At 51.8% G+C, this 25,542-nt stretch overlaps 2 protein-coding genes across 3 annotated transcripts; both read left to right on the top strand.

Annotated features, from left to right (window-relative positions):
• Positions 1 to 607: 607 nt before the first annotated feature.
• On the top strand, positions 608 to 5,001 carry slc25a20 (solute carrier family 25 member 20). Its single transcript, XM_066697659.1, has 9 exons — positions 608 to 871; positions 2,071 to 2,163; positions 2,964 to 3,091; positions 3,200 to 3,290; positions 3,398 to 3,515; positions 3,625 to 3,697; positions 3,922 to 4,031; positions 4,165 to 4,289; positions 4,372 to 5,001. Exons 1-9 carry the CDS (start codon positions 767 to 769, stop codon positions 4,432 to 4,434), a joined length of 906 nt encoding a protein of 301 aa, XP_066553756.1. The 5' UTR covers positions 608 to 766; the 3' UTR covers positions 4,435 to 5,001.
• A 1,719-nt stretch (positions 5,002 to 6,720) lies between these two features.
• On the top strand, positions 6,721 to 23,240 carry prkar2aa (protein kinase, cAMP-dependent, regulatory, type II, alpha A). 2 transcript variants are annotated; one of them, XM_066697658.1, is made up of 11 exons: positions 6,721 to 7,394; positions 8,074 to 8,361; positions 17,855 to 17,890; positions 18,186 to 18,322; positions 18,642 to 18,748; positions 19,165 to 19,318; positions 19,614 to 19,715; positions 19,851 to 19,925; positions 20,433 to 20,498; positions 20,631 to 20,769; positions 21,040 to 23,240. In XM_066697658.1, exons 2-11 carry the CDS (start codon positions 8,079 to 8,081, stop codon positions 21,162 to 21,164), a joined length of 1,224 nt encoding a protein of 407 aa, XP_066553755.1. In that variant the 5' UTR covers positions 6,721 to 7,394; positions 8,074 to 8,078; the 3' UTR covers positions 21,165 to 23,240. The 2 variants fall into 2 exon arrangements, with proteins under 2 accessions (XP_066553755.1, XP_066553754.1); XM_066697657.1 differs by having other exon boundaries at positions 6,721 to 8,361.
• Positions 23,241 to 25,542: the final 2,302 nt, after the last annotated feature.

Here is a 25,542-nt window from a genome sequence, read left to right as displayed (position 1 = left end):
CAGGGACCAGAAGAGCACCTCTCTCCTGAGGGTCAGTGTGAAGTGCTATAGAGGTATTGCATATGACAGGAATTGTAAAAGGGGGATTCATTGCAATAGGCTTTGGTTTAGGTTTACACTTTGCAGAAAATGCATTGGCCTAGCATTAAATTACACTTTGGTTCTTAACAGGGTTAATGTACACAAAATCAGGATTAACTGATCCATGACAGAATATAAACAAATACAAATATATGTGAAATGCCTACAAATAAAGGTTCCTGCCTGTTGTTGCTATTAAAGCACTACATTATAACAACTATATTGATGCACAATGTTTCTTAAAATGTATATTTACACACTTTACATGTACAATATGACTGTGCCAGCCGTACAGCGTTAAAAATTGTAATTGATTTACCCACATACCAAAAAATGCTGCTCATCAGTAACCAGCTAAGTGTTCGTAATACAGCGGCTGCGGCGCTGCGTCACTTCCCGAGCCAGAGCGGCTGCGGCGCTGCGTCACTTCCCGAGCCAGAGCGGCTGCGGCGCTGCGTCACTTCCCGAGCCAGAGCGGCTGTCCACACGGGGCTTCCGGGCGCGGTCGTGCAGCGGAAGAGGCGGCCGGTGTCGCAGTGAAGCCGCTCCGGCGGCGATGTGGGTGAAAGGTCGGCGCAGCTGCCAGTGAGGGTGACACTCAGGGAGTCGTCCGCTCAGTCCTCCGCGCCTCTCGGACCGCCAGCACCGCGCCGCGCCGGTCATCTTCCACCGAGTCCGAGTCACCATGTCGAAGCAGCAGCAGCCCATAAGCCCGGTGAAGAACTTCTTCGCCGGGGGTTTCGGGGGCGTCTGCCTGGTGTTCGCCGGTCACCCCCTGGACACCATCAAGGTGGGTATCGGCACCGACCCGGCCGGGTCTCGTTGGTTTTCGACGATTCCTGCGTGTTTCGCGGTTCCTGCGCTGTTTTCCGAGCCGCCCTTACTGGCCGCCTGTGCCCGAGCTGTGAATCCGCGTTTCTGTGCGCTGTTCGCGCTGTCCCTCCGTGTTTCGCTGCCCGTCTTCCTCTCTCACTGCCCTGCCGTGTTGTTTCCCTCTCTTTGCTGTGTAAACTGTATGTAAACTGTGTGTAAAGTTGTGGCATTTCTTTATCCCGGGTGTGTTGCAGTACAGCGTGTCCGTCAGTGGGCCAGTGTCTGAACTGAACTTCATATCCCCGCGACTGTACACACACTGCACACATACGACACACATACTACACACACATACTACACACACACACTGCACACATACGACACACATACTGCACACACACACTGCACACACACACTGCACACATACGACACACATACTACACACACACACTGCACACACACGACACACATACTACACACACACACACTGCACACACACGACACACATACTACACACACACACACTGCACACACACGACACACATACTACACACACACACTGCACACACTGTGAACAGCACAAACACCCCTACAAACCTAGAGCAGCACACTATCACTCACTCACTCACTCACTCTCACACGTGTTAATAATGTCTTTGCATGTTGCTGTTTCTACTACACTACACTTCCCATCACCATTATTAATAATAATAATAATAATAATAATAAAAGGGCAATTCTATTACACTGCAGACATTATGCTAACATTGGCCAGTGGGCTAATGTCAAAAATGTTAGACTTATTTAGTGGGCCTCAGCCTAACACGACACACCGGGCATCGGTGCGCTGTCCTCTGACGGCACGGGGACGCACAGAGGTCACAGTCTGCTCTGACACATGCACATCTAAACACATATTTACTCAGTGTGTGTGTGTGTGTGTGTGTGAGGCCTTCACGCAGCCGGTGTGTGGCAGTGCAGTGTGCATGCAGTCTGACCTTTAGCACAGTTCTGATTCGAAAACAGCCAGGATGTAGATGCAGCCTCTGATATCAGCGCTCCAGCACCAGACTGTGCGTGTGTCTGTGCATCTGGTGTGTGTGGTGAAAACACCAGACAGGTCAGTGAGTCTTTATTTTGCTCTCAAACTACCCCCCCACCCCCTTTCTCCCTCAGGTGCGGTTGCAGACGCAGCCCAAGCCGGCTCCAGGGCAGGCCCTGCTGTACAGCGGCACCTTCGACTGCTTCAGGAAAACCTTTGTTAAAGAGGTGTGTGTTTGTAGTAGTAGAAGTTGTACGTTAAGATCAGTGTTATTATATAGAAGTTATGATTGAATGTATTATTTTTATGCTACTATGCAGGTTAATATCTGTGATAGTTTGTAAAAGTCAGTAGGTGAGTCATTGTAGTGTAAGAGCAGGTGTGTATGATGATGATTATTGATGTGTTGGCAGACTGTATCCAGGGTGACTTAGTTCCACGTGCTTTACAACAGGTCAGCAGTGTGAGCCCATGCAGTTTTGCTTGCTTGCAAATCATTTAATTTTCTTCTTCCACTCCTCTGAACACTATGCTACACAGACCAAACTTTTTGTACAGATATGATCAATGACCAAAAATCCCCTTGACAGAAATCCCCTCCTGGTGCAGGGCATGGTGTCGCTGTATGGTCAATAGCCAATCAGAAGTGAACCGTACACTGACAGCCAATCAGCAGTGAGGGTTTACAGCATGATGCCATTCCTTTAAATCCACAGTCAAACACAATCGCCTCCCTGTCAGCGGTGCTTTTGTCACGTTATTATTTACTTCTAATAATAAACACACCTAAAGCTTGTTATTGTTATACATTTGTATTCCCTGATAAATGCTAATTGTGTGTTTGTGTAATAATCTGATTGGACGTGTTACTGTGGTCAGAACATTGTGAGAAGTAGTGTGTGCTGTGTGGTAAAAACACATTAATATAGTGTGGCGTAGCAGCCGTAGTGGCCAGGGAAATCGCCCACAATACATGTTTGTATAAATATTATATATAACGTGTGATCTCTCTCTGTCTCTGTGTCAGGGGGTGAAGGGTCTGTATAAGGGCATGGCAGCCCCGATTATTGGGGTGACCCCGATGTTCGCAGTGTGTTTCTTCGGGTTTGGTCTGGGCAAGAAGCTGCAGCAGAGGAGCCACGATGACGTGCTGACGTGAGTACGCCCCGTTACATCCCCCGACTGTGCCCTGACAGTGTAGCACTCAGGTTCAAATCAGGTGATATAGAAAAACAAGAAAATAACTCTGTCTTTCTCTCTCAGGTATCCTCAGCTGTTCGCTGCAGGTATGCTGTCGGGCGTGTTCACCACGGCCATCATGGCTCCAGGAGAGCGGATCAAGTGTCTCCTGCAGGTGGGGTCACACAGAGGTCAGGGGTCATGGAGGGCTCAGGAGCAGTACTGGGTGGTGGAATGTTGTGCGGTGTAGCTCAGTGTTGTTAACCCCTCGTTGCCCTGCAGATCCAGGCTGCCTCTGGGGAGGTGAAGTACGCCGGGCCGATGGACTGTGTGAAGCAGCTGTACAGACAGAGCGGCCTGAAGGGAATCTACAAGGGCACGGTGCTCACACTGATGAGAGGTACTGACACACACACAATGACACACTGATGACATACTGACACACACATTGATGAGAGGCAATAAGAGGGAACCTGGCACATATTGACCTCTCTCTCACTCTCTCTCAGATGTTCCTGCCAGTGGGATGTACTTCATGACCTACGAGTGGCTGAAGAACATCTTGACCCCAGAGGGCAGGAGGTTAGCGGCCTGAATCACCGACTGTGTGTGTGTAGTGGGCGCCTGCGTGTGTGGTGTGGGCGCCCGTGTCTCTCTGATCTTTTGGGTGCCTTTTCATTCCTGATGTCTTTTCACACTCACTCCACATTTCACTTATTTTAGTTTTAATTATTAATTCCTCATTGTTTTCCTTTGTCTTAGTACAGTTAGGGTGTTAAAGCTCCCTCTCTCTCCCTCCCCTTCAGCCCCAGTGAGCTCAGCGTGCCCAGTGTGCTGTTTGCGGGGGGGATGGCAGGAATATTCAACTGGGCCGTGGCCATCCCACCCGACGTCCTCAAGTCCCGATACCAGACCGGTGAGAGTCCATCCGTCCGTCCGCAGCATCGATCAGTCTCTCTCAGATTCAGAAAGACAAGAAATATGTAGTCTTGTCCGAGGAGTCCTCAGAAGTGCTTCAATCTCTTTCTCTCTGTCTTTCTCTCTCTCAGCTCCAGAGGGTCGCTATCCTCATGGATTCCGTGACGTCCTGAGGGAGCTGCTGCGTGAGGAGGGTGTGGCCTCGCTGTACAAGGGCTTCACCGCCGTCATGCTACGTGCCTTCCCTGCCAACGCTGTGAGTCTCATACGCACACGCACGCGCACACGTGACACCCAAGCATATATCAAGCACCTGATCCCCACTCTCTCCCTGTCAGGCATGTTTTCTGGGGTTTGAAATGGCCATGAAGTTCCTGAACTGGTTAGCGCCGGACATGTGAGGAGCTCTTCACTGTGGGACGGAGGAGCCAGCAACACACGGATGGACAGACGGGCTTGCAAGTGAACAGAGAGAGGGAGAGACTGATCTACAGAGAAACATCCACTGAACATGGACAGACAGACAAACTAACTTCCAAACGGATAGACGAGCAGAGGTCTACTGACAGAGTAGCAGACAGACACGCACTTACAGACAGACTGATGTACTGATGACAGAACAATCTGCAGAGACAGACAGCCGTGAATGAACAGACAGACAGGCCTTTCCAGATTAATTGTTTTTAATCTGATACTTTTTTTTTGTAATTTTGTTTAGTTTTTGAGGCTGAGGAGTGATCTCAGCCACTTTGCCTTACAAGACTAATGTGAAGCAATAGCTGCAAAGCAGGGAATACTACACCAGTCTGAATGTGTCTTTATATGTATGTATGTATGTATGCATGCATATAGAGAACCGTTTATGCCTGTACAGATTTATACACATGAGCATTGCATTCAGCGCCTGTGGGAGTGTTTATTGCCCTCGCTGCTGCACTTTGACTCGATATAAACTCCTCTCTTCCTGGTGTGAGTGTCACAAGACTCGCCTCACTGCGCACTGACTTCCTGTGCCGCACTGACAGCCCCCGTCTCCTGTGCTCATTCCACAAACTATTTATCTACTCATTAATTCTGTGGTTGATTGTATTAATAATTCAATAAGGAGAGGACTTTATCCACACTGACATATTAGTTATAGTTTTTTGTATAATCTAACAGTTTTATACCGATATGCTGCCCTACCCATAAAACGCACGCACGCACGCACGCACAATGGGACCGACAACGATGACGAAGTTCAATTAAAATCTCCACTCCAGCGCTGCGGTTTGACCTGCGCCAGGTATGTTTCTTGCGAGATCGGCCCTGCGGTGCGGCGAGCGGCCGCCAGGGGGAGCGCCAGACTTGCGCACTGATGCGAACCGAGAAGAGCCGGGATTGAAGCTGGGCGGTGCACCCGGCGAGGGCAGATTCAGGCGACCGTCCCAGTCCCGGCTCTTCACGGCCGGGTTGTTCAGCAGTGACTGCCTGACACACCTGACACCCCGCTGTGGGAGAAGGACTGTGACGTCACGGGGGAGAGTACACGTGCCAGAGATCGTGCATCACCTGGAGTTCCAGTAACCATCCATGGCATTTTAACCATTATCACCATTATCAGTGTGTTTTCAAGTTATTCATTTAAAAGCACATCAATCATTTGCGTTATTTCCCATTTGTATTTTTGTCGTTTTGGTTAATGCCGAAGACGTTAGTGACTGCCCGGTCGGTGTGGGCGCTCAGGGAGGGTGCTGAGAAGAGAGGGAGCTACTGTCTGGGACAAAGACATAAACACTGCAGTGGAAAAACTTTTACAATTGTATTACATGTAATGGTGATTGTTTATCAAACCATTCTTATCGATCGATTATATATATATAACTATTTTATGTAAGTGTTTTGAACGGCGATCGATCACAGTGAATAGCATTTCACATTGTCAGGACTCAATCATCGCGTATTTTAATACTTTATTCCTACCAGGTAGGATCAAGTCGTGTCCAATAGACTGACAAAATACACAGAGACCTATAGTACAGTGAAGTGCAGGCGCAGTTCATTACACTGTATAACATTACCCTGCAGTTCAAAACAACCCAATAAATCCTCTGCGCAGTGCAGGGGCTGCAGTGTGTAATTGTGGGGTCATCGTGTCGCTTCTGTCCACTGCTATTGTATTGAACGCAGGGGGTTACGCTTCATTATAAAAAAAAATGCTTGTAATCCCCGCCCATAGGCCAGGTGCCCGCTGCCTGATAGGCTGTCATCACACCTTACTTGAAGCTACCTAGTCAATGGGCTTTGCCATTGGCCAGCAGCAGCTTCTAAACCCGCCTTCCCAATCAATCTTATCAATTAGATTGGTCTTTGAGTGGTCAAGCGTGCTGTCAATCCCACCGATAACCACTCCCCCAGATACCTCACGTTCCCTTTCGCTCCCTTCATTGGCCAAACGAGTGCAGCCTTTCCTCGTCTCCCATTGGCTGTCACCACCTGCCACTCGGCTTCGCTGCTCCCGCCCCTTTTCATTTCCTCACTGTACGTTGGTTCCCCTTTCCCCGCCCCCTCAGAGTCGCCGCCTCCATGCCCACATTAGGACAAGCGCGGGCTCTGACGTCAATCAGTCACTCCCGATTGGCCAACGCCCCCGTCGCTCAGCCCTCTCGACGTTCCTGTTCGCCCGGCGTGACCCCGCCCCCTATCCGGGCCGGGCTGCAGCGGCGGACGGGCGACAGTCCTCGGCATCGACGAGCAGCGAGAAGCGCCATCGAGCACAGCGACCGGCCGCGGGACCGGACTCACACTGCTGGCGGCGGCGGCTCACGGGAGGGACCGCGCCATTGCTCTGCTCTATCGGACTGTTCCTGCTTTCTCCTGCAGCTCTGCCTCTTCCGACCGCCATTCTTGTAAAACTGCAGCCGCCAACCCGTGCTTCCTCCGGGCCCGTTCCTCTCCCGAGGTCCAATAGGCAGCAGCCTGCCCGGGCGCACAGCCGCAGCCAGCCCCCTTCCTGCTGCTCCCCTCCCACCGCGCCCTCCCTCCCCGCCTCCAGCCCCCTCCGCACGCTCCTCGGCGGCAGGGCAGTCTTCATGCTACCGGCGAGCCGCTCGGGTGGTCGTGCCTGGATCGGGAAAGAGCGAGAGCGCGAAAGGGGGCGAGAGGAAGAGCGACGAGACGCCGAGGCCGGAGCGAGTGGATAAGACCGGCGGAGCGGAGACAGCGCTGGGGCGGGCGGGAGAGAGGGAGAGCGAACGGGAAAAAGAACCGACGGCGAGCGAGAGGGACATTCACAGCCCGCAGTCGAGGCGCTCGCAGCGGGACCTGGATCTGAGCTCTGGGGCTCCAGCCTGTCCTGGAAAGTCAGCGGCGACAGATCGAGGTACTCCCGCACATCACAGCCCCCGTCAGCGCGGCGTCGGAGCCGGACAGACACTCGCTTAAGTTTCTTTTGTTGTTTGGTGGTTATTTTTATTTTTTAATCCACCGAGATTAGAGGGGGGAAACGTGTTTTCCTCCGAAGTTGGAGCTGCGGATCAGGATCAGTTTGTGCCCGTAATTGGCACCAGTGCTGTCGAGGTGAGCCGGGTTTGAGCCGCTCTGCTTGGGTTGCGGCCTAATCCGCACTCGGGGGCTGACGGGAGGCAGGGCTGCCAGGAGCCCGTCTGTGTGAACACTCAGCGCAGCGCTTGTAGGTTTATACCGCGTAGCAGAGCCCCTGGCGCTGGCCCGGTGCTCTTTGGAGAGTCGGGTGGATCTGTAGTGGGGCGGCTGTCAGCGCGGCGGCCCGGGTCCGGCGACAGTGCGGGGCTCAATTAACCAATTAAGTGTGAGAATAAAGCCCCGGCTTGTGGAGACTGTGGCTGCAGCAGCGTAGTCTGTTCTGGATCCTTATGGACTCGTGTGTAATCTGGGGATATCTTTCTGCGGGCCACTTATTTTTCCTTTTAAATAAATAATACTTTTTTTTTTTTTTTTTTTACTTTTTAAACCAAAACAAGGACTTTTTTTTGCCCTGAAGGAATACAAAAATAAAATAAGGACACACTAACTCTTGACAGGAGCCATGAGTATCGAAATACCCGCCGGCCTGACGGAGCTGCTGCAGGGCTACACCGTGGAGGTGCTCCGCCAGCGGCCGCCCGACCTGGTCGAGTTCGCCGTGCAGTATTTCACTCGGCTGCGGGAGAGCCGGAGCCAGGACGGCGCCAAGGCGGGCCCGGGCGGCGCGGTGAAGGCCCCCGTCAAAGGAGTGGTGTTCGACGGGGAGCCCATGCAGACCGAGTCCAATGGAGACGAGGGGGAGGAGGAGGAGGACGACGACGAGGACGACGACTCCGACTTCGAACGTGAGTAACTCGGCCGGGTGTGTGAGGTCCACACCGCCGCCTGTGGTTGGGCCTAGCGGTGATCATTGTCGAAACCTAATGCCTGATCGATTACTGATATCGGAGAGTGACAGGCCAGTCCGGGGGTGCCTGGCCCTGCACCCGGCGCGGCGCGGCGAGGTGTCTAAGTGATTGCTTGATTTGATTAACGTGTTGGGATTAATTAGGTGAAAGCCCGTGTGTTTGTGTGGGGTGTGGGGTGTGGGGGGGCGCAGACGGGCAGTGACGCGTCACACGGAGCGACTCCGGAGAGGCCTCAGCAGGTGGACTGTGTCTCTGTCACAGGGAAATGCCACCAGGGCTCCAGTGTTTTACCCCCAGGGTTGCAACACACACCCATCGATTCACAGTGTGATGCTGCCCACGCGTTCCCTGCGTCGGCTGCCACCAGGCTGGTTGCCTTATTCTGTGAGATGCTGCTCAGACTTGTTTACACTTCAAGTGATTTTAAAGTGGCGCACACAGCCGGTAAAACTCTGAGGACCCCCAAAACACGCCCCCCGGCTGTGGGAGAGGGGTCACAGGCCAGCCCAGCCAAGCCCGAGCTCTGTGGTACCCGGCGGCCTGGGCAGTGGAGTCCGAGAGCCGGCCCCATCTGCTCCGCAGTCTGTAATCCTGTAACTCGCTGTTGGAAAGGCCTTGCCCTGGGGCACCTCCGTCAGATGTTGACTGGTTGATGGCCTGGCACACTCACTGTGTCAGTTAATCAATCCGCCAGTGTGGTGCCATACAGCCTTCTCCTGGTCTTGTTTATTTTGCAGGGCATTATGGGAAAGGCTCTCTTAGCAGACCGTGCAGCACAGCCATATAGGCAGGCTGTGATCACACACGGAGCGAGAGAGGAAAGGAGGGTGGGGAGGGAAGTAAAGATAGATAGTTTCTCTCGCTCTCTAACTCTGTGCCTCTCGCCCTGTGAGAGAGCGATTGTATTTTTGTCCTTGTGTGTCTGAGTGACTTAGTGTGAGTGAGTGTGTGAGAGTATTAGATTGAGTGTGTGTTTGAATGATTAGAGAGAGAGAGAGAGAGAGAGTGTGTGTGTGGGAGTATTATAGTGAGTTGATGGTAAACAGGACCTGTTCTCAGGGATGGATCAGTTCTTATCAGACGGAAAGAGGAAGAGGTTGGCTGTTCCCCCTCTCACACACACTCTCCCTCCTTTCATTCCTCTCTCCCATGATTTCTCTCACCTCCTCTCTTAGCCCCCCCTCTGTCCATCCCCCTGTCCTTATTTTCTCTGTCTGCCCCCCCCCCACCCTCACTCAATATTCAGTATTCAAATTGAGCTATACTGGGGTGACCTCTGTCTTTGGTGTTGCCAAAGCATGTACAATGCAGGTGATACATGAAAACAACAAGAAAATATATATTTAAAGATAAGCATTTGCTTTCTTGCCCTGGCCCACAGTAGCAGTTTTGCCAACACAGTTTTACACAACAAACAGTAAAACTGCAGTGTTTCCCCTGCCATTATACCCCAAGTTCACAAGCTACCCCCCTTGAACAACAGGAAAAAAACGTGAAAACACAAGGGCACATGCTCCGCCCCCTGCTTTCGTACACTGTGGTCCACCCCCCACCACAACAATAGTAACTGACCGTCCTGCCTATGCACATTTCTTGGCAAAACACTTATCTGAATAACAGCAAAATAAAGAAATGCATCTCTCTCTCTCTCTCTCTCCCCATCAGCATCTCTGCACTGCGTGTTGTAGCTATACAATCCCCCCCCCCCCACCCCCCAGCACAGGAACCAGCTGTGGCCGCGCGCCCTGCCCTGTCCCTGCTGGTCCCTCACTCTGTCCGCACGGCCATTGTCTCGCGCTTGTCCGCAGGGTGGACGGGCGGCTCTTGTGGTCCGGTGGTACTGTTGTAGTTGTTACGATCGGCCGTTTTCATGATATTTTAGCCAAGGCTAAACGAGTGTTTAAAAACACGACCAAAAACAACAACCCAAGGCCCCCCCCCCCCGCCACCGCCGCTCTGTTTGAAGTGAGTGGTGTTGGACATCGAGTGGGCAGTAGAGTTACTACAGCCTGCAGTGTGTGTGTGTGTGCAGCAGGGTGGTGTGTGACAGAAGGAGGGAGAGAGAACTGTGTGGCTCTGACAGAAGGAGGGAAAGATGGAGAGAACAGTGTGATTCTATACAACAGAGAGAGAGTGCATTGTGATGTACAGAAGGAGAGAGAGAGGCAGGCAGGCAGGGTGTTATTTTCTGAGAAAGGGAGGATGAGGGCGAGAGAGCGAGGGAGAGGGTCCGCACGAGAGCGACGGGGACGGAGCTCCGCGGTTGCTATGCAGGTGTGGAGAAGCAGAGTAGACAGCAGTGATGATTTTTTTAATTGAAAAAGGTTCTCTCTCGCTCTCTCTGTGTGTGTCTAGCTCTGGCCCCCACCCTCCCCCAATGTACCAGCTGTATTGACACCATTAACTACTTCCTTGCTGTAAAAACTGAACCTTACTTCTCTCCCTCTCCCTCTCCCTCTCTCTGTGTGTTTGTCTCTCCCTCCCTCTGAAGGGCTCAGGGTCAGTATAGGCCACTGGTCTGGGTCTGCAGGTCGCTGATCAATAGGGAAATATAGCAGAGGCGCATCGCTGGCCTAGATAACCCATTGACGTCTGTCTCCCTCCCTCTCTATCTGTCTCTTTTAGGTCCCCTCTCACCCCCCCTTCCCTCCATTCTTTTTCTCAAGCCCTGCTGCTGTTGTGGATGTGTCTCCCTCTCTCCCCTGCATCGGTCTTTTGTTGTCTGTCTCCTTCTCTCTTTCTCTCCTTCCCTCCCTCACAAAGTCTTAGGATCTCAGTCTTGTCCGTCTTCCTCCCCTGATCTCCCTCTCTCCCCCCCCCGGTGGCGGTCTGCACTCAGTAATGAAAACAGCCATTAGTTCAATGTGTTTGAGTCAAGTCCAGCTCGATGTGATTAAATCCATGGGCGGTTTGGGGGTGGGGGGGAGTAGAGAGAGTAGGACAGAGAGGAAGGCAGGGCAGTCAGTGTGCTGTACTGAGAACTAGAACTGTAAATGTTTACATGTCGCTCTTTCCCTCTGTCTTTTTTCTCTTTCTCCCCTCCCCCTCTCCCTCTCGTAGCCTCAGTTCAGTGCGGTTGAGTTTTATTGCCAGGTTGGTCTGAGCGGTGCTGCCAGAAACAGATACAGCATAAAACTGACACACCAGACAAATATTTACACCTCCAAGAATTTGAATCTCATTCTCCTTCACTCTCTCTCTCAAGCGCCCTCCGTTCCTCTTTATCCCTCTCTCCTTCTGTCTTTCGCTCCCAAATGTAAAAATAGTTTTATTGGCACGAGTGTTGCACCAGTTTTGCCAAAGCTTGTCTGTCTGAAGACCACTGTAAACAGAGCTGTACAGAGGGTGATGTATCACCACGATAACACCCCTCCTCCTTCCCTCCCTCCCTCTTTCTCCCCCTTCTGTTTTTTTCTCTTTCTCTTGCTCACACTGTTACTTCCCCTCTTTATATAATTTATTTCCTCTTTTTTTTTTTTCCCCCCTATCTGTCTCTTTCCCTCCCTCTCTCCTGGGTCAGGCTGCGTAAATGTCATCTATGGGGCGAGTGCTGATAGCCAGTCAGACAGGGTCTGTCAGTGCCCCCTTCGGCACCGAGAGGAATCCAGTAACCTGTGTGTGTGTGTGAGAGGGACAGAGCCCGCACACTCACACACCGACGCACTCATGTGCACACATGCGCTCTCGCTCTCTCACACACACACACACTCACGCACACACGCATACGCGTGCTCGCTCTCTCACACGCATGCGTGTGAGAGCGACCGAGAACGTCCTTTTGTGTTTGCGTGCGTGAGAGCAAGAGTGCTTGTGTGTGTGAGTGCGTCGGTGTGTGTGTGAGAGTGGCAGTCTTTGTGGACTATACCATTCAGTACTGGACTACACTCTCCTGCATTGTCCCGTACTGTGCCGAATCGCAAGCCCTGAATATTGGAGAAGGCGGGCATGTCGGTCTCCACTATGGGAAGCAGGGCGATTTAGATCGGTTTGTTTATTCCTCTTCATGGCTGCAAAGTCGGCCTCTGGCCAGCACTGGAGGTCAGTCGGGCAGGGACTCGGCCTGCGGGTCTGCCCCGTCTGTCTGTCCTGTTACTCAGCTGTGACAATCAGTCACGCACTCTGGGGGGTACCCTGAGCGAGAGGGAATACAATGTACACGGACAGTTACACAGGTCATTGCGCTAATGTGGGAATGCACTGGGCCTGTTCACTGAGGCACGCTGAGAGAGAGAGAGAGAGAAGGAATACTAAATTGGACTCTAATTGCTTGGGTCACCATTTCACTGTGGGAATCTACTGGATACTTACTGAACAGGGATCTGGGAATTCCTTTCTTTCTCACCCCTCCCTATTCCCTGTCCTTTCCCTCTCTCTCTCTCCACTCGGTCCGTGAGAGTGTCGGGCAGAACGCTCCAGCGCAGCTGTGAAGGGGTTAATGCCGATCTGTGCTGGGAGAGCACTGCTTCCTTTTATGGGCTTCAGTCGGGAGAGAAGGAGGGAGGGGGAGGGAGGGAGGGGGAGAGAGAGAGACACAGAGACAATGCAAGGGAGTGAGAGGTCTACTGGACTGCTTCTGTTAGAGAGGAAGGGGGAAGAGAGACTGAGTGATCATATATGAGAGAGAGAGAAACATAGGGATCATCTGAGACCAATAGTTTTCATATGAGAGAGAGAGTACATCACGGCTTGCCACATGGCCAGAGAACTGCAGCCATGTCTCCAAACCAACAACACAGCACATTAATAATGTAAAATACAAATAACCTGATATAATATTTGTATTATTTGTAAAGCTTTTTAAAGTTATTGTATTTAATTTCAATTTACCCAATTGCTTTGGAAATACTTGTGTGTAAACATCTCATGCCAATAAAGCTTGTTTTGAATTTGAGAGAAACCGAGGGATCATGAGAGAGAAACAGGGATCATATGAGAGGGAGGAGGGGAGACTTGTGGCTCTAGGGTTTTTAACACAGTGTCAAGACGCCTGTACTGTTCTGTTTGAGGGCTTGCTGTTTGTAGCTCTGCAAGTGTGCTTTTTTAAAAGGGCCAGTAAAGTGCTTTCCAGCAATGATCCCAGTCAAAACCCCTAAACCAGAGGCCACGTGAGGGGCCTGCAGTACCATGCTGACCGTGTTGTGTGCGTTGCAGGGGTGCAGTCAAGGATCCCGGTGTGTTCAGTGTGTTAGTCTGACAGGCCACCGGTGTCTTAATCTGACAGGCCGGCAGTGTGGTCAATGTGTTGATTTGACGGGCTGCGGTGTGGTCAGTGTGTTAATCTGACTGGCCGGCAGTGTGGTCAGTGTGTTAATCTGACTGGCCGGCAGTGTGGTCAGTGTGTTGATTTGACAGGCTGCGGTGTGGTCAGTGTGTTGGTCTGCCTTGCTGCCAGTGTGTTGGTCTGACTGGCCGCCGGTGTGGTCAGTGTGTTGGTCTGACTGGCCGCCGGTGTGGTCAGTGTGTTGGTCTGACTGGCCGCCGGTGTGGTCAGTGTGTTGGTCTGACTGGCCGCCGGTGTGGTCAGTGTGTTCGTCTGACTGGCCGCCGGTGTGCTCAGTCTGTAGGTCTCCGCTTCTCTCTCCCCCCCACCCAGTGTGTGCTCTGTTTAGCGTTACGTGTCTGCTTGTGTGTGTCACAGTGTGAAGGGGTGAGACCGTGTTTATAAATGTGAATCCGTGGGAACAGAGCCTGCGACAGGTAATAAACCTGATATACGACAGTGAACACCGATGCATCTCACGCACACTGACAGACACACACACACACACACACACACGTGCACACTGACACACGCGCACACTTACACTCACACTGACATGCACGCACACTGAGAACTCTGTACTGAACGGCCCGGCTCGCGCTCCAGTGGGGGGGCAGCTGTGCCTCCTGTCGCGTCAGCAGCTTCACATCTGCCCGAGCGGCACAGCGAGCTGCTGCTCGAGCCGGGATCAATACAGTGACGTCACTGCCCCCGATTAATTATCAGCCTGGGTAATTAGCCTAGTTACCATGGAGATGAATGGGAGGGGCGGGGGGGTATTATCGCACTGTAACGGAGCAGCTCTTTCTCTGCACTCACAAAAGAGCAATCAGAATCAATTCAGAGCTTCATTGGCATGACAAGTTTACTCCAGAGTTGCCAAAGCGTTTATACACACAGAGAAAAGAATAAATACAACCACAACATTGGAGTAACCCTCCATGCCCGTCTCTGTCCAAGTGTGGCCGCCTGTCTCTCCGGTTTCTCCCGTCTTTCTCTCTTGCTCCTATATCTGTGACCTCCCCCTCTCTGCCTCGATCTTATCAGAGACCTTGTGAATTGGCCTTGTGAGAGTGAGAGGGAGGGAGTGGCAGAAAGAAAAGGAGAAATCTCACAACTTCAGACTTTGTGACCTCTCCCTCCCCCCCCCCCCACTACCCCGAAGGCTGCTCTGTACCAGCTGTATTTCAGAGACCCGTCACTTGTGTACGCGTGCCTCAGCGATTCCCTCTATCTGACTGGGATCGTGGTACGGCAATCCGGTGTTCCCTGACGTCTGTGGCATGTTGATGTTGCCTACAGGCTCCAGCTGCCCCCCCTCCCCCACACGCCTATACAGACTTACAAGCACATGCACACACACACCCGTGCACGCCCTGTCTGAGCCGGGTCCGATCCTCGAGCCACGGGGGGGATTCCTGCACTCTCTGCACACTGCGTCTCGTCACCGGCAGCAGTAGCAGTTTCATTGCTGTGAAGTATTAAAAGCCGTATTAGCAGCATTAGCAGCCGTGCTGTTATAAATAGCGGTGTGGGTAGCAGTGTAGCAGCCGCTGAATTCAGAGCAGCAACAGGGGGGAGTTCGGAGCAGTTCAGAGCTGCCATAGTAGTAATGTCACAGCAGCAGTCATGGGAGCTGTACAAGTAGTAATTGTAATAAAGCAGTAGTAGTGCTGGTAATGGCGGCTCTAGTAGTAGCAGTACTGCCGCATTGTGGTTGGCCAGGGCCAGGTCATGTGATCTGCTATCGAGGAAATTGATCTGCTTCAGAGAAATGTGGGGAAAGAGGGAAAATAAATTGTTTATAAATAGAATAGACACTTCTCTCCTCCCAGCCCTTGGGTCCCCCGTCCCCCTGCTGCCCCTCCCACTCTCACCTGAGCACAGTGGAGCTGAGCGGCTCTACCAGCATAGCTGCAGTGCCAGTGAACAGGTGTGTCTTTGCTCAGAGCAGCTGCGCAGGCAGGGGGGCTGCAGGCCACGACGGCTGCTTGTGTAGTCTGCATCCCTCCCTCTCTGTCTCTCTTCCCCAGTAGAGCGAGTCCCTCATGCAGCAGAACCCGTGGCTGCGGTGCGCTGCCCCCAGCCGTGCTGTGGGACGGTGCGGCTGCTGCGCCCTGCGAGGCTGGGGTCCCTGTGGGGGGCGCTGTGTGCATGCTACAGGGGTGTGCTGCTGTGCGTCTCTCTCCCTCTCTCACTATTGCCTTTACCTCCATCTTACTCCTGCTTTTTCCTCCTGCACACTCTCTCTCTCTCTCTCTCTCTCTCTCTCTCTCTCTCTCTCTCTCTCTCTCTCTCTCTCTCTCTCTCTCAGTGAGATGCAGGGCTCCACCATTGAGCTTCTAATCAGCTCTCTTATTAAGGAGTCGGTGACGATGGGTTGGCATGGCGACGGCAGGATGAGGAGGGTTTCCTCGCATTCCGTCACCATGGCAACAACGAAGCTCTCGCACATACTGATGACAGACACACACACACACACCAATACACACCTATACACACACTACACACACCGATATACACACACACACACTCTCACAATCTGACACACACACTGCACCGATACACACACACACACCACAAATTCACACACACCACACAGATACAAAGAGTGACTCGCAGACAGATGGACAATTACTAACACACACACAAAAGACCCACACACTCAAAGACACAGACACAGTAAGCCAGAGACACACACTCAGGAAGAGACCCCTCTCTCTCTGCACCTCTCCTTTTGCTCAGTGTAGTTTTATATTGTTCAGATTTTAGCTCTGTGCTTAAGATCGGGGGGCAGAGCGAGGAACAACACAGAGCACAGTGTCCTCACTGTCATTGTCTGCAACACAGAGCACAATGTCTACACACAGCCCAGGGTGGTGGGGGAAGAGACAGTGAGCAAAAGATCAAGCTGGGCAATATGGGGTTAATGAATCCAATTGGTCGGTCAATCGGGTAAATTGAACTTGGCTGAATTCATTAAATAATTAGTGCTAGAGAGCGGGACAGAGTGCGGGTCCGTGAAAGAGTGTGTGGGGCCGGGTGCGTGACGCTGAAGTGGTCCAAGGCCACTTGGTGCTGCTCACCTCCCTCCCGTCTCCATCATTAATCAGCAATGTTGTTCAGACGGCCGTAGCGCTGTATAGGGGAGCACAGTGCTCTGATCTCAGCTCAGTCAGGGACAGCGCCGGCTCCTATGATAGATGAGTCCAGGGCTAGTGTACTGACTCTCTCCACCCCTCCTCCCCACGTGGCAGCTCCAGGGTTCACACTGCCCCGCTAACACAGCCGTCTGACAGGGCAATTACTGCCGGGACTGCCCCTTGCATTCACACCGCCCTGCCACTGGGGCCCCCTCTACACCGTGTCACTCCCCCCACGCTGGGCTGGGCTGGGCTGGGCTTTGCTGTATCATTCACTATAGTCTACTGCATTGTTGTGCACAGCATACTGTACCCAACAGTGCACTATACTGTACTATACTACGCCTCACTGCACTATACTACGCTATACCTCACAACGCTATGCTACCGTGCACGATTGTTGAACACTGAAATATGGTGCAATGTGCTCTCCCTCCCTCTCTCCACTCACCCTCTTTCTCTACTCTATCCCTATCTGCTCTCCCCCCTCTGTCTCTATACTCTCTCTCTCCCTGCCTCTCTCTGTCAATTAGTCCCCATGTGGAGAATGAGTAGATTGGTGGAGAGGTGGAGGCGGTGGGGGGTTGCTGTCTCAGTCTGTAGTTTTAATTGCTGCTAAGAGGATTACCATTTTACATATTAAAAGCAAAAAAAAAGAAAGTCACTTCACATTTTTTTTTTTTTTTTTTTTGCAACTGGAAACGAGGGATTAAAAACTAAGTGACGAACACAAAGCGGAAACAGACTAATCTCCCGGGTCGGGGAAGTAAAACACAAACGCGGCGCAATCGCATTAATAACTGATCCGCGCTGGAGTGGCTGAGAGGGGTCGCAGAGCACACCGCAGTTACCCCCCCCCACCCTGGAGTGACCAGTGGCTCAGGACACGGGGGCCATAGGGCTTCTGTGACACCACAACTGCACTGTACAGTGTCTCACCGCACGGCACTGTATGTGTGTGAGACCCAGTACTGTGCTGATGTGTTCCTCTGATTTAACACCCCCCCCTCTTCTCTCTCTCCCACAGCTCCCCCCATCAGCAGATTTAATCGGAGAGTGTCAGGTGAGTGTCTTCCCCGTCACTGTGTGTAACAGTGTTTCTCTTCCCCCTTAGTGTGTGTGGTTGTTATAGTTTGCCTTCCCCTCAGTGTTTGTGCGTGTGTAACAGTTATTGTCTTCCCCTTCAATGAGTATAATATTGTTTTCCCATGGGTGTATGTGTAACAGTGTTCGTATTCCTCCTCTTTGTCCGTCTGTCGGTCTGTCCCCTCGCCAGTGTGAGGCAGTGTGTGTGTCCCCTCGCCGGTGTGAGGCACTCTCACTGTGAGCAGCTGTGTAACGGCCTGTCTCTTCCTCAGTGTGTGCTGAGGCCTTTAACCCTGACGAGGAGGAGGACGACACGGAGCCGCGGGTCGTTCACCCCAAAACAGATGAGCAGCGCTGCCGCCTGCAGGAGGCCTGTCGTGACATCCTGCTTTTCAAAACTCTGGACCAGGTAACTGCTCTGTAATAACACTGTAGTAACACGTTCTGATATCACAATAACACTAATAACACGGCGTGGTAACATACTGCAGTAAAAAAAACGCAAAAGCATGTTGTGTAACATTGTAATACCCTATAACGCAACACTTTAATAGCTCACACATTCAACACGTGCACGTCTGTGTGTCTGTGAGTGTGAGAGAGTGTGTGTGTGTCATTACCATGGCTACTGCTGAAACAGCCGTGAGAGTGAGACAGAGTGAGACCTGTGTTAAAGAAAGGGAGGGACAAGCGATCCTGTCTGAACTCTGTCTATCTCTGTCTCCCAGGAGCAGATGTCCCAGGTCCTTGATGCCATGTTTGAGCACCGAGTCCAGGCGAAGGACCATGTCATCAACCAGGGGGACGACGGGGACAACTTCTATGTCATAGAGAGGTGTGTGTGCGTGCGCCCCTGCGTGTGTCTCTCTCTCTCTCTCTCTCTCTGCAGTGTGATGCGCTCTGCTTTATTGCTCAAGCATTCCAGCAGCTCCATGGCAACACTGCCGAACAAGGACATGGGAGTGGGAGGGGCTCTCTCCTCCCCCTCCCCTTCTCTCTCTCTCTCTCTCCTTATCCGTGACGCTTGTACACATATTAACAGTTGATTGTCTCTGCCTGGCAGCCTGTTACAGCCCCCCCTCCCACGCATCCCAGGGCAGCCCCAGCAGAGAGGGTGACAGTTGCGTCTCTCTCTGTCTCTTGCTCTCTGACCCCCCCCCCCCCCCACTTCTGTCTCATTTTAAATTAAATTCTGCGTCCCCTTTCTGTCAGAAAGCTATATGACACTGTTTCTCTCTCTCTCTCTCTCAGGGGGGTGTTTGACATCGTGGTGGAGCGGGGGGGACAGGCCCTGTGTGTGGGGAAGTACGATAACAAGGGCAGCTTTGGTGAACTGGCGCTGATGTACAACACCCCCCGCGCTGCCACCATCATCGCCACCAATGAGGGGGCGCTGTGGGGCCTGGTGAGACACCGGCACTCTGACATCAACAGGGGGACACGGAGGGAGACCCAGTGAGAGACACTGAGAGACAAGGGGACGTACATAATACACTGGTGCAGCGAGAGGTTCACACTGCACTGATGCACTGCTGTGTCACACTGACACCTAGTGGCGCTTTCTCAGCACTGCGTCCAGCACGTGTACCAGTCAACTGCACTTATATTATGGTTTATTGTATGGAGACACTAACCTGCTTTTTATATTTCTCGTTTCATTCTGATTCTGATTTTCCTCTCGCTCTCTCTCGCGCTCTCAGGACCGTGTGACCTTCCGGCGACTGGTACTGAAGAACAACGCCAAGAAGAGGAAGATGTACGAGATCTTCATAGAGTCCGTGCCTCTGCTCAAGTCCCTGGAGGTGAGAGACTGAGAGGGAGCATGGGGGGAGTCTGTGTTGGAGGGGAGGGGGATGGTGTCCTAGTGGGTTGACTGAGCCTTGAGGGGGACTGTGGGGCCTGGTCCTCTATAATAACACCACCCCCCGTGTCTCCAGCTGTCTGAGAGGATGAAGATTGTCGATGTCATAGGAGTGAAGATGTACCACGACGGGGAGCGCATCATCACACAGGTACCAGAGTGTGATCGTTATGGGACGTGCAGATGTTGTTTTGTTGGTTTAATGTTGGGAGTGTGTCGCCCTTTTTAAATGTTCAGCTAGTTTTTCATACTTGACCAGTGAACAACAAAGTTACAGTCAAAGGAGGAGATCGGATGTGGTAGAGAGGGAGTGTTGACTGTTGACGATTTTGAAAAGGAATGAAACGTAATTTGTTGGAACCTTTGCATTGTCCCTAGTTATTAAACTTGACACTGGTGGCAGCAGTGGGATTCGAGCCCACGCCACCGCAGTGACGCAGACGTGTTTACTTTATTATTAATGTCTGTTTTTTATGGCTGGTCTTATCTTAAATTCAAATTCAGAGGTGGCTTTATGGGCGGGACCAGCCAGACACAGAACTGAATCACTGGAACAGCATACATCTGTTATAACTACATCAAATATATAAGCATTTTAGAAGTTAAAATCGATACGGTGAAGATGAGTGTGAACCCTCTGTCTGCCCGTCTCTCTCAGGGTGACAAAGCTGACTGTTTCTACATCGTGGAGTCGGGGGAGGTGAGGATAATGATGAAGAGCAAGGTGAGCACAACACCCCCCTCCCTGTCACTGTCCCGCCCCCTCTCTGTGCCATTCTTTCGGCCTCCCTGTGACTGGACTGATGTGCCCCGTCTTTCTGTGGATTAACTCTCCCTCTCCCTCCCTCTCTCTCAGACAAAGGCGGCGCAACAGGACAACTCAGAGGTCGAGATTGCTCGGTGCACCCGGGGGCAGTATTTTGGGGAGCTGGCCCTTGTCACCAACAAGCCTCGTGCCGCTTCCGCCTACGCCGAGGGAGAGGTCAAGTGTTTGGGTACGAGCGTCTCTTCTCTGTCTCCCGCTGCCACTGGATCCGACACGCTGTTTGTAGTCCGTCGTTTGAAAAGTTGTTTGTCGTAGAAAGCGGCCGTTGGAGCTGTAAAAACCGCACCAGATGCACACAGCCGACGCCTTCACTTGGCCCACTGGCTCTTGAAACGAGCTTCACTGGCATGTCTATGTGTCTTACTCTGTCTGTCTCGCTGTCTCTGGCATAATCACTCTGTCAAATTCCCAGGTTTCTAACTGTCTCTCTCTCTCTCAGTGATGGATGTGCAGGCGTTCGAGAGGTTGCTGGGCTCCTGTAAGGAAATCATGCAGAGGAACATCGCACACTATGAGGAGCAGCTGGTGGCCCTGTTCGGCTCCAGCATGGATCTGAGGGACTGACCCTGTGCCTTACTTGACACTCTGCCTGACGCGCACGCACTCACACACACACTCACACACTCTGACACACGCTCACACACTGACGCACTCACTGACACGCACTCACTGACGCACGCACTCACGCACGCACGCACGCACGCACTCACTGACGCACGCACTCCCTGACTCGCGCACTGACTCACACACTGACACCCGCACAGACGGACACACACTGAGACTGATGGCACACTCACACACTGACTCTCGCACTCACACGGACATGCAAACAAACACGCTCTCACTGAAGCACCAACTCAAACTCAAGTTAATGCTCTGACACTGATACACACGTGCACACCGAGGTACCCTGTGCACAGCTCCACCCTTGTCTACTCTTGGACACAGACACCCTGATAGACTGACATCAACGGACACACACACAATCGCCAAAAGACCAATAAGATGACAGACAGACACATTCATGCTTGCTCTCCGACTTCCTTACACACACACACACACTCACACACTCTCTCTCTCTCTCTCTCTCTCTCTCTCTCTCAGTTCTCACTCTGTCAGCTATTCTCTCCTTGTCTCCACACATTCTACCTCTTTCTGTAATCCTTTCCATTCTGTACTTCAAACCGTCTCTCTCTCTCCCTCTCTCTCTCTGTTTTCTGTATGTATGAATTTGGGAGGAGGGGGGAGACCCCACTGTACTGTATTGGAGACCCCTGGACTTCATAAGATTCATAAACGCTGCTGGATTGTGTGTGTGTGTGTGTGTGTTGGGGGGGGAACAGCTGCAAGTAAAACACTGGGCATAAAGTGGAGCACTCCCCAACACAGTGGTGAAGCCCGGTGACGGCTCCTATCGATGCCCAGAGGCACTGTGGCAGAGATGCACACCAGCGCTGTTAGTGGTTGGGGGGGGCTCACTTTATGATGTCAGGGGGCCCTGTGTGAGCGTGTGTAAGTGTATATATGCCCATGTGCAAAACAACACAGTATTTAGTCTTTTGCAAGCACACACAGTGAGAGAGGCTCGGCTTGAATGGAAAATCAACTGGGGGACAGTCCCAAGCGTGCGTGTTCAATACACTCCCCTGTTCACGGTGCACGCACACACACACGCATGCATACGCACGCATGCACGCACACACGTGAGCTCCCAGTCTTGACCGACACCTCCCAATTCCCACACTCCCGCTGAGTGCACCCTGCAGCCAGGCGACGCCACACGCTGGGACAGGCTGGGTCGGGGAAGCGAGCGTCCGTCTGTGTCTGTCTGTCCTGTCTGGACGGGTGTCCAGTCAGTCAGTCTGTCCTGGCAGTGGCGCTGTGGTTATGGAACCGATGGGCAGTCGATGCTGCTGCTTCTCAGTCAGAGGTCAGGGGTTAGATGTCAGGTCAGAAGGGGTGACAGTCCCACTTCTGGGGGTGCTGAGAACATGCACTATATACGCACCCCTTCTCTTTAGCAGACGTTAAACGGTCTCAGTGTACGGCGGGGGGTGGGGGGTGACAGACAGGAGAGAGCGCAAGGTCTGAGGGAGCCACAGCCCAGAGACGGACAGACTCGCTGACGGCCCGCCTACACATAGGCGCGGTTCAGCGTCCTGCTCTGAAGAAATATTGTATTGAAACCAACAGAAAAAATACAAAAAGCAACAACAAAAAAAGTTTTAATTTTTTTTTGAAAGAAAATAAAACAATGTTTGAAAATAGAAACAAACTTTGATATAAAAATGCAAAAAAAAACAAAAAACAAAAACTAGATTTAATGAAAAAAAAAAAAAAAAGTGTTTGCTGGGGGGGTGAAACCTGCCGATGAGATGAATTCCCTGCTGTTCCCGGTTGAGTGTGCTGGTGATTCCTGCAGTTCATTTGTGTTCTAGGGTTGATTATAATATACTTTACACCTGTATTATTATTATTATATTATTGTTATAATTATTTTTCAGTTTTATTTTTGGACTGATACAGAAAGACAAACAAAACCTGCAACAGTCTCTTGCTTATTTCTCCAAGACTCCTGAATGAGTTGTTCTAAAGAGATGGGAAAAAAAAAATGTTAAAAATAAAACATTTTGTTAAAAACGTCCTTGTTCTTTTTGTGGTGTGTGAGTGGGATGGGGGTGGACTGTGTTAATATCCCCTGAAATGAACCACATTTCTAATGTCTGGGTGTTATTACAGTGCAGGATAGATGTCACCCATGCGACAGGCCGTGTCTTCAGTGTTTTACGAGGATTAATGTGGTGTTGCGCGGGCCTCTCTATAATTTCCCCCCAAACTGCTCAGAAAAATCCCCCAAATCACATATTTCACCCCAAAAATTTGAAACAAAGTGAGATCTGGGGAGTAGGGGGCTATGCTTGTGAAGTGAGGTCCTAGTGAAAATCAACTGTGCAAATCCCTAAATTCCCCCAGGTTAAAATAAATTATCCCCCAAGATTTACCCTCATACAAATGTTGCCCCCAAATTTCCCCCTGGGCACTTAAAAATCCCCCAATCTGGCAACAAGAAGCTGCAGTGTCTGGATGGCCCACCAGGTGGCAGCAGTGCCCGTGTTTTCCCGTCGTGCCCTTCACTTGGGGCACCGCTGGTCTCGGGCAGGAGGTGAGATCCTGAAAGTAGGGACCTTTAAAGCTGTGACGTGTTCCTGTGATGCAGTTATGTTATTATTTTTTTACTTCAATCGTTGTTTTTGATAAATGTATCGAATGTAAGAGTTGTATTTTATATTATTAATTTCGTGGTTCACTGTGAGGGAGAAGCGCACCGAAGAGACCCTGACAAACGCACAGGGGGATACTCCGTGCCTGTCTCTCTCACAGTGTGGTGTATGTGGTAAAACAGTAAAGTGCAGTGTAGTCTTTTCTTTCTCTCCAGCTATACCTCTCTCTCTCTCTCTCTCTCTCTCTCTCTCTCTCACACAATGCAGTCATTGATGTATTCCAGCTGGGCTGCTTGTGTGGATTTCACTTCCTGTTTATGTGGTGGTTTATCTATCTCTCCCTCTCTCTTAGTAACCGCTGCCAGGCAATAGCTGTACAGGAGAGACGGCCTGGTGGGGTAGCGAGAGACACACACCTGCCCTCAAATGCGCCCAGCTGAACTGAATATTAAATGCAACCAGAAAAGCAGAGTGACCAGGGATGGCATAGAGAGCCGTAGTGGCTGAATGGAGAGAGAGGGGGAATTTTAATTTGAGAAGGGTAGAAAGAAACTGAGAGGGGTAATGGCCTTTATTGCTCTAGCAGCTGGTACATTTCGGAATGGGACAGAGAGAGAGCAAGAGACGGGGGGAATGCTCCAGTGATTAGTACAGCTCTCTGCTGGCAGTACATCGAGACACAGATGGAGCAATAGAGAGGTCAGGGGCTTTAAGCTCTGTTGACAGGTACATTGCTCAATGGTGGCACGGAGAGGGAAGGATGTAGTGCCTGCTAAGTGACAGCACAGGCAGTGGGGGGACGAGAGACACAAGGTTAATGCTTCACTGGCTGGTACATTTCTCAACGGCAGCACGGAGAGAGGTAATCAGTGTGGGAGGGAGACGGATGGGTGACTCGGAGTGTCAGAGCTGCATTGACTGCTGTGCTTCTCGATGGCGGAGCGTCCTGGCCTTGTCCGCTGGTGTGTGTGTTGAGTGTGTGGGTGTGTCATTACAGGCACTGCTGTGTCAGGGAGCCGCAGAGCCGGGTGATCGCAGTGCGGGCTGATAACAGGCTGTGAACGAGGGATGAGAAGGAGGAGGGTAGCAATTAGAAAACGAAAAGTCAGTGGAACCACAAAGCCTCAAAGTGCAGGGTGACAGGGCAGGAGGGGACGGGAGGCTGTGAGGGAGCGGTGCTCCACAGGGCAGAGGCTCTCTCCCTGCTCCGGAGCCCCCACTGTCCTGACGGGTCTTTGTTTCTGCCAAGTGTAGTTGAGCTCATCGTGTGAATTTGCCTTTTTAAACCATTCAGCTCACAGAGGGTTTGACGAGCACAGGGCCTGGGAACACGTTGCGTTTCCCCCAACTATTTGAAGTAAATGAATAGCTCTGAATAGCCAGATTGTGACCGTTTCAGGGGTCAGCAGGGTCTGAGAGCTGAGCTGGACAGCCGGGCCCAGGAGAGAGACACTGGACTGGACCTACATACCTCTATATATGTACAGTTTACACAGTCCCACCACTGAGTGTGAGTGTGAGAGGGAGCTGTCTGTGTGGCGGTGCTGTGGGGCAGAGATGTGGTCGCAGGGACGTCACACAGACAGGTGAGCTCAGCTCAGACAGGTAGACTGGCAGGTGTGCCGGTGGACAGTGACTCACTGACCCACAGCCCGGAGACACGCTCTCTCTCTCTCTTCCCTCCACCTCCCAGCCCTGTGTGTGGGCAGGGGACACTGTTC

The sequence above is a fragment of the Amia ocellicauda genome, chromosome 3 (assembly GCF_036373705.1).
Source record: "Amia ocellicauda isolate fAmiCal2 chromosome 3, fAmiCal2.hap1, whole genome shotgun sequence".
NCBI classification, from domain to species: Eukaryota; Metazoa; Chordata; class Actinopteri; order Amiiformes; family Amiidae; genus Amia; species Amia ocellicauda.
The sequence above is the reverse complement of the archived record's forward strand: the minus strand, read 5'-3'. Positions and strand labels throughout refer to the sequence as shown.

Excerpts from the sequence above, each read along its gene's own strand:
- slc25a20 (XM_066697659.1), top strand. The coding sequence starts at position 767 with ATGTCGAAGCAGCAGCAGCCCATAAGCCCGGTGAAGAACTTCTTCGCC. Across the intron at positions 3,516-3,624 it reads GGTGCTCACACTGATGAGAG|ATGTTCCTGCCAGTGGGATG; the intron begins GTACTGACACAC and ends ACTCTCTCTCAG. Across the intron at positions 4,290-4,371 it reads GTGCCTTCCCTGCCAACGCT|GCATGTTTTCTGGGGTTTGA; the intron begins GTGAGTCTCATA and ends TCTCCCTGTCAG.
- prkar2aa (XM_066697658.1), top strand. The coding sequence starts at position 8,079 with ATGAGTATCGAAATACCCGCCGGCCTGACGGAGCTGCTGCAGGGCTAC. Across the intron at positions 17,891-18,185 it reads ATTTAATCGGAGAGTGTCAG|TGTGTGCTGAGGCCTTTAAC; the intron begins GTGAGTGTCTTC and ends TCTCTTCCTCAG. Across the intron at positions 19,716-19,850 it reads CTCTGCTCAAGTCCCTGGAG|CTGTCTGAGAGGATGAAGAT; the intron begins GTGAGAGACTGA and ends CCGTGTCTCCAG.